Source organism: Pteronotus mesoamericanus, unplaced genomic scaffold, assembly GCF_021234165.1.
Source record: "Pteronotus mesoamericanus isolate MK-2021 breed Mesoamerican mustached bat unplaced genomic scaffold, CSHL_Meso_final contig_1, whole genome shotgun sequence".
In the NCBI taxonomy this organism is placed as follows: domain Eukaryota; kingdom Metazoa; phylum Chordata; class Mammalia; order Chiroptera; family Mormoopidae; genus Pteronotus; species Pteronotus mesoamericanus.
Window position 1 is genome coordinate 2448932 of NW_026554998.1, and position 7375 is coordinate 2456306.

Consider the following 7375-nt stretch of genomic DNA (forward strand, 5'->3'; position numbering starts at 1 on the left):
GTCAGTTCAGCTGTGGCTACACGTGACAGACAATGGATGGTGGGCCCCATTGCTGTGCGGAGCAGTCCTGCCCGCCTGAACCCAGCAGCGCCTGGCGGCTGCCTGGGTGACCAACTGGGCTAGCGGCAGGCGACCGGCCTTGGCTGGGTGTGACCAGGCTGCCTCAGAGACAGCCTGACTCCATGGCAACAGTTTCTCTGCTTTACAGAGCCCACCGCTCCCGGGCCTGCACCAGGGCAGCCTCGCAGCCCTCTTCACATGCAACTTCCAGGCACTTGTCCCTGGGACTGCACTGTCCCTGTGGACCGTGGCCCTGAGGCCCTTGCTGAGTGGCTACAAGCTCCCTGGCTCCCCCATCACACCGGGTCTCTGGGTAGTGATCACCTCCACTTAGAAAGCTGAGCACCCCCAGCCGGAGCCCCCACCCCCACCTAGGCTTTCTGAGTAGTTGAAATAATGTTTGGCAAGGGGGGCGCCTCCCTGACCATCCCTACGCCCACAACTGCTACTTAAACTTAAGCATGCACCCCCGATAGCCACCAGAGACCCTCGCATCCGTGTTAACCCTTGTGCCCACGGGGGAGCTCACTGCTCTTGTGACATCCACACCCAGAGGGTCCCTGGGTGGGAGGACACGGAGAGACAGGCAGGCTGGTGCAGGCCTGGTTTTGCGGGGCCGTACTGAACACTGCCAAGCCGGGCGGTGGCCCACGGCGTGCACCCCCGGCCAGTGAACCCAGCACCCTAGGACGGCCAACGGCAAAACTCTCCCTCCTCCTCTTCCTCAATCTCGCTCTCGCTGTCTCCCAGTTCATCTCTCATTTTTTTTTTTTTTCCTTCCCAAAAGGAGGGGAGAGGGGGTGAAAAAATGCTGCACTGTGCGGCGAGGCCGGTGAGTGAGCGGCGCGGGGCCAATCAGCGCTCGCCGTTCCGAAAGTTGCCTTTTATGGCTCGAGCGGCTACGGCGCCGTCCTATAAAACCCGGCAGCGCAACGCGCAGCCACTGCCGCGACTTCGTCCACCCGCCAGCACAGGCCTCTTGCCTTCGCCGCTCTCCCGCCTTCGCCGGTCTACTCCACCTCCAGGTAAGGCCCCGGGCCGGCCGGACCCGCAGACCGGCGCCGGGCCCTCGCCTCCCCCGGGCATGCAGCGCCCCTCTCTCCTGCCCTGTGGACAGCGCGCAAGGAGTGAGACTTATGCCCTTGTCGTTCCTCGGGGCCGGGTTGTGCTACGCTCCAGGCGTGTTCCCCTGGTGTTGCCGACTAACCAGGGCGGCCACGGGCCTTTGTTCGAGCGGCTAGTTAGCTGCCCTGGGCGGCTGGGTGGGTGGGCGCGGTTGGGGGGGCACATCGGGCCGGGTGGGGGCTGGGGACCGGGACAGGACTGCGCGTGCTCATGCTCTTGCGCGTGCGCGTAAGGGTCTGGAGTTATTGCCCGGGCGAGGGTGGGGAGGCCCGCCGGAAGGGGTGGGGTCGCCGGGGCGCGTAAGCGCCTGCGCACACTTAGCCGCTACGCCGGCTCCTGTGGGTGTGGCCTGCGCGCGGCCAGCCGGCTCTTTTTGAACGGGGTTGGGGCGGGGCCGAGGGCCTGGCTTCCTGCCGGGCGTCGTGGGGCCGCCTCTAACCAGCGTTTGCCTTTTATGGTAATAATGCAGCCGGCCTGGCTTCCTTTGTCCCCAATCTGGGCGCTCGTCGGCGCCCCCTGGCGGCCAGAAGGCGTGGCGCGGCGGAAGTGGGCAGGGCGGGGGCGGCCCCACCCGACCTAGGCTCATGGCCCTGCTTTTCCGCAGTTCGCCATGGATGATGATATTGCTGCGCTCGTGGTCGACAACGGCTCCGGCATGTGCAAGGCTGGCTTCGCGGGTGACGATGCCCCCAGGGCCGTCTTCCCCTCCATCGTGGGGCGCCCCCGGCACCAGGTAGGGCACCAGCCTTGGGTCTGATTTGGTGGGTGTGGTCTCTTTGGGACAGGCGCAGGAGGAGGCCTAGCTCCTCCACCAGGGAGGCCTTTGGCGCTCTGGGCAGGTGGGGGTTGGTGGGGCTGTGCCCATGCTGAGGACACCTTGTCACTCCTTTCTCCAGGGCGTGATGGTGGGCATGGGCCAGAAGGACTCCTACGTGGGCGATGAGGCCCAGAGCAAGAGAGGCATCCTGACCCTGAAGTACCCCATTGAACACGGCATTGTCACCAACTGGGACGACATGGAGAAGATCTGGCACCACACCTTCTACAACGAGCTGCGTGTGGCCCCCGAGGAGCACCCCGTCCTGCTCACCGAGGCCCCTCTGAACCCCAAGGCCAACCGTGAGAAGATGACCCAGGTCAGTAGCCTGTTGGCCTCCCCTGGCTGGCCCGCCGTCCTTTGTGGCTCGCTCGTACCACGCCCTTTCTCACTTCTTGTTGTTCTGCTGTTCTCCTAGGACTTTCTTCTCTGACCTGAGTCTCCTTTGGAATTTTTCAGGTTCTATTTGCTTTTACCCAGATGAAATCTTTCTTGTGTTTGCTTTTCTGACAAGGTGTTTGAAAGTACAAAGTGTTGTGGGTGTAGGTACTAACACTGGCTTGTGTGACAGAGCCAACGAGGCTAATGTAAAATGGCCTTGGAGTGTGTATTCAGTAGGTGCACAATAGGTGTGAAGTGAATCCCTGTTCCAGGGTCCTTAGTGCACTTAGCTGTGTTCCTTGCACTGTGCATGTTCCCTATTCTGGCCTGGCTGCTTGCCGCTTGCAGCGTCCCTAGTGTGACGAGGCCCCTTTCCTCCTACAGATCATGTTCGAGACCTTCAACACGCCCGCCATGTACGTGGCCATCCAGGCCGTGCTGTCCCTGTACGCCTCTGGGCGCACCACTGGCATTGTGATGGACTCCGGTGACGGGGTGACCCACACAGTGCCCATCTATGAGGGGTACGCCCTCCCCCACGCCATCCTGCGTCTGGACCTGGCTGGCCGGGACCTGACCGACTACCTCATGAAGATCCTCACAGAGCGAGGCTACAGCTTCACCACCACGGCCGAGCGGGAAATCGTGCGTGACATCAAGGAGAAGCTGTGCTACGTCGCCCTGGACTTCGAGCAGGAGATGGCCACCGCCGCGTCCTCCTCCTCCCTGGAGAAGAGCTATGAGCTGCCCGACGGGCAGGTCATCACCATCGGCAACGAGCGGTTCCGCTGCCCAGAGGCCCTTTTCCAGCCTTCCTTCCTGGGTGAGTGGGGCCTCCTTGCCTCTCAAACCAGGGTCACCGTTGTGGCCACGCTGCAAAGCTAAGTCGGCTCTTCATTCCCTTTAGGCATGGAATCCTGTGGCATCCACGAAACTACCTTCAACTCCATCATGAAGTGTGACGTTGACATCCGTAAGGACCTCTATGCCAACACAGTGCTGTCTGGTGGGACCACCATGTACCCCGGCATCGCCGACAGGATGCAGAAGGAGATCACAGCCCTGGCTCCCAGCACGATGAAGATCAAGGTGAGTGTGTGCCCAGCCTGAGCTGGCCCGGCCCGGCCCGTGGCGCATCAGACTGCTTGGCCCTGGTGGGGTGCGCTGCTGCGGTGCCACCTGGGGTCCTCACCCCGTCTCCTTCTCTTCCCCAGATCATTGCGCCCCCTGAGCGCAAGTACTCCGTGTGGATCGGCGGCTCCATCCTGGCCTCCCTGTCCACCTTCCAGCAGATGTGGATCAGCAAGCAGGAGTACGACGAGTCCGGCCCCTCCATCGTCCACCGCAAATGCTTCTAGGCGGACTGTTACTTAGTTGGTTACACCCTTTCTTGACAAAACCTAACTTGCGCGCAGAAAACGAGATGAGATTGGCATGGCTTTATTTGTTTTTTTTTTTTTTGTTCGTTTGTTTTTTTGAATTTTTTTTGGCGCTTGACTCAGGATTTAAAAACTGGAACGGTGAAGGTGACAGCAGCCTGTTGGAGCGGGCATCCCCAAAGTTCTTCAGTGTGGTCGAGGACTTCGATTGTACATTGTTCATTTTTTTAAATAGTCATTCCAAATATCGTGAGATGCATTGTTACAGGAAGTCCCTTGCCTGCCCCAAAGCCACCCACGTCTCCCTAAGAAGGGCCAGTCCTCGCCCGAGTCCACACAGGGGAGGGTGATAGCGTTGCTTTTGTGTAAATTATGTAATCCAAATTTTTAAATCTTCGCCTTAATACTTGTTCTTTTTGTTTTATTTTGAATGGCCAGCCATCACGGCCCCCCTTTTTTGTCCCCCAACTCGAGATGTATGAAGGCTTTTTCGGTCCCCCCGGGAGTGGGCTGAGGGGTGGAGGCAGCCAGGGCTCACCTGTCCACTGACTTGAGACCAGTTCAATAAAGTGCACACCTTAAAGAAACTTGCTTTTGTGACCTGGCTGAGTTTCGGGCAACAGGGTGGGGTTTGGAAGGAGGGTGGGGGCCAGGCTGTCCCAGTTTCCCAGGGGCTTTGAAGTGTTCGAATGCTAAATGTCTGTCTCAGGGTGGGGACTCCAGGGGAGGAGTTGAGGACCCTGGCCTTGTAGACCGGTGAAAGGAGCCCCTCAGGCCGGCCTTTATACCTGTCCCCAAGTGCCCCTGCTTTTAGGTTCTGGGATGCAGGTGACTTGGGGGGGTTGTTCACCAGGCACCGCACAACTCCTGGGGTTGGGTGGGCGCCTTTGGTAGCACCTGTGGATGAGGGCTCCCTCGGGCAATCCTCGTGTTCTCTTGGGAAGGGCAGCGGTGCTCCTAGGCCATGCACTCCATAGGCTGGGGACAGGGCTCTGGCCCTTCACTACCTGCTCCCGTGGAGCCATCCTGCACAGCTGAAGAGGGGACTTGCCTAGGTGTCTGCAGGGCGGCACTGTGTGTCCAGGGCTGGGCTTAGAGTGTCGGGTTGGGCAGAAGGCTCTGGGCGTGTCAGGAGTCTGCACTGGGGCTGGAGGGCGGGTGCCTTCCTGTGCACACGTGGGCCTCAAGTGGGGTCCTGGTTTCAGCCTCCCAAGGCACTGCAGAAGCAGCGGGGCTCCCGGTGGGGGGTTTCCCTGGTGCTGCAGGTCAGTCACCTGCTCTTGAAGAAAGCCCAGCCTGGCCTGCCCTTCCCTCCGCCAGCCGCTGCTGCTGACTCCAGCAGAGAATGAGAAGGAAGGGGTGAGGGCCCCCGGGTTGAGGGATCTTGCCCCCGTTTCTCCAGAGGCACAATTGTGTCCCCATCAATCCAGGTTTGAGGCTTGAGGGGAGCCCCTGGACGAAGCCCTCGTGGAGGGGCACGGTGGCCCCGGGAAGGGTCATCTTACAGAGGAAGGGCAGAGATTTGCCCACTCAGACACAGTGGTTTTATTAGTGCCAGGTGATTAAGGAAGGAGACTATTTTAAGACCTTGTGATGGCTTCCAAACCCCAACAAGGAGACCAGTTTCCCAGCTCACCTGGGCAGGTTTCCCTGGTCTCGTTCCTAAAACATCACAGCAGGAATCCATGGGCTGCAGCACGGGCCCAGAGTGCGTGGGAGCCCAATGCTCAGGAACTTCTCTGGCTCTGTGCCCCAACCCCATGCAGTCTTAGAGGCCTGGGAAGCCAGGTCTGTGAAAGGAAGTCCCTCCCTGGCCAGTTCCAGCTCTTGTGAGCCAATGGGCGGTGGCGGGGCACCCTGGGCTCTGGGGGCTGAAAGGAAGCTTTCAACTTGGCATTCATTCCAGGCAGTTATTCATCGAGGCCCCATGTGCTGGGCTGGGGGCTACTGGGGTGGCCTGGACACAGACCCTGCCCTGCAGGAGCGGAGAGTCTGGAAAGAAAGACCTGCCCTGTCTCCCTCTCTCCTTCCTTCAGCCACTATTTGAGCCATGCATTTTTTTTTTATTTTATTTTTTTCCCAATCATTTTGCCTTTTTTGAACAACAGAGAAGGTAGTAAAAGGTCACAAACCCAGATGACTGGTGGAGGAGTATCATCCAGGGCAGGAAGCTTCCCCAGAGGCTTCCTGTGGCGAGGATGCCTGAGTTGGCCCAGGAGCTAGACAGTCACCTGGGCAGGTGGTGGGCATGCTTGTCTCAGACAGGCCTGCATCAACTGGGGACAGAGGCCTCGGGGAAGAACAAGAATGGGAGGGTGGTTGGGGCTGGAGCCCTCGGGAAGACACTGGTCACTGTCCATGTGCACACCCGAGTGACGGGAATATCAGTAACAGCTGGGCTGGATGGGTGGTTTTGAGCATCTGTCCCATCAATCCTTTCCCTTGAAAAGTTCCAGAAGCACAGCTGAGACACACATTTGACGTGCACAGTCCTTTATGCCTTGCTCCTTTCCTCCAGGGCCTGCAGGGGGGCTGATCCAAGCAAAGGCCCAGCATCACCCAGGCCAGGCTAAGTAGGGGGATGCCACGCTGCCACCTGTCTTCCTCTTAGCACGCATTTGCGGGCTGGGAAAATGAGGCTCAGAGAGGACAGGTGGCTGGCCCCAGGTCACACGAATTGTAAGTGAGAAAGCTGGAGTTGGACCCTAACACCTAGGCAGTCCGATCACTGCCTGCCTCACTGTCTCCCTGGATACACCATCCATTGCTCAACACGACTGTTGTCCTGTTTTATAGAAATGTGGGATTTCCTTCTAACTCCTCTGCAGCTTCCCCTGCCCTGGAATAGGAACTACTCACTTTCTCAGGTGGCTGGCTCCCCCATGAGGCAGCTCTGACTACCGGAGGTTCACCTTTGTAATGAGCTGAGACTGCTCTTGCTGGAATGTCTCTGCTTTTCAAAGCAGCCCTGCCTGGACAGAAGTGCGCCCCAAGAAACCTGTCTGAGAGGAGGGAGAACAGGCTAGTGCAGGGGCTTCGAGCCCGAGGCCCTTCCCTTCATCCAGGTGCCGCGTGCTCAGGTCGCAGGGAGGGTGCTCATGGACACACTGATGCAGAGCAGTCATCTTCCTTGTGGGGAAACTGAGGCTTGGAGGGTCAGACAGATCTGAAGTGTCAGAATTTGAATACGTCTTCCGGCCTGGAATCACACGGAGGCTGGAATCCTTCAGAAACCCCTGCCAGCGGCTGGTGCCCTCCTTCACTCAGTCATTCACCATTCAGCAGACACGCAGCGCTAAGGGCCGGGGGTGCAGCAGTAACATGGAGCCATTGTGCCTGCCTCCATGGGACTTCACTTTCGCTGCACTGTCCCACCGGCCACGAGCCAGGAGTGGCTATTTAAATTTAAAGTCGTGAAAGTTAAGAGCTGATGCCAGAGAGCAAGCAGCGACCCCCTGGGGTCCTCCCAGTTTCACTCCACGCCTTAGCTAGGCTTTGGAGGCGGCGCCGCACCCAACATGGCGACCGCGCAGGGCAAGCCGGCGGGCGAGCGGAAGTGCGTAGGGAGGGCGCCGGAAGTGGCGGGAGGCCCCGCCCCCTGCCGAGGTCTCTG

General features: G+C 59.4%; 1 protein-coding gene across 1 annotated transcript; it reads left to right on the plus strand.

Annotated features, from left to right (window-relative positions):
* The first annotated feature begins 968 nt into the window (after positions 1 to 968).
* ACTB (actin beta) lies at positions 969 to 4349 on the plus strand. Its single transcript, XM_054571686.1, has 6 exons — positions 969 to 1085; positions 1790 to 1918; positions 2082 to 2321; positions 2768 to 3206; positions 3291 to 3472; positions 3598 to 4349. Exons 2-6 carry the CDS (start codon positions 1796 to 1798, stop codon positions 3739 to 3741), a joined length of 1128 nt encoding a protein of 375 aa, XP_054427661.1. The 5' UTR covers positions 969 to 1085; positions 1790 to 1795; the 3' UTR covers positions 3742 to 4349.
* The last annotated feature ends 3026 nt before the right edge of the window (positions 4350 to 7375 follow it).

What these genes read in the sequence shown, in the direction of transcription:
- ACTB (XM_054571686.1), top strand. Translation starts at nt 1,796, where the DNA reads ATGGATGATGATATTGCTGCGCTCGTGGTCGACAACGGCTCCGGCATG. An exon ending in TTTCCAGCCTTCCTTCCTGG is followed by an intron (nt 3,207 to 3,290) that starts GTGAGTGGGGCC and finishes CATTCCCTTTAG; the next exon opens with GCATGGAATCCTGTGGCATC. An exon ending in CCAGCACGATGAAGATCAAG is followed by an intron (nt 3,473 to 3,597) that starts GTGAGTGTGTGC and finishes TCTCTTCCCCAG; the next exon opens with ATCATTGCGCCCCCTGAGCG.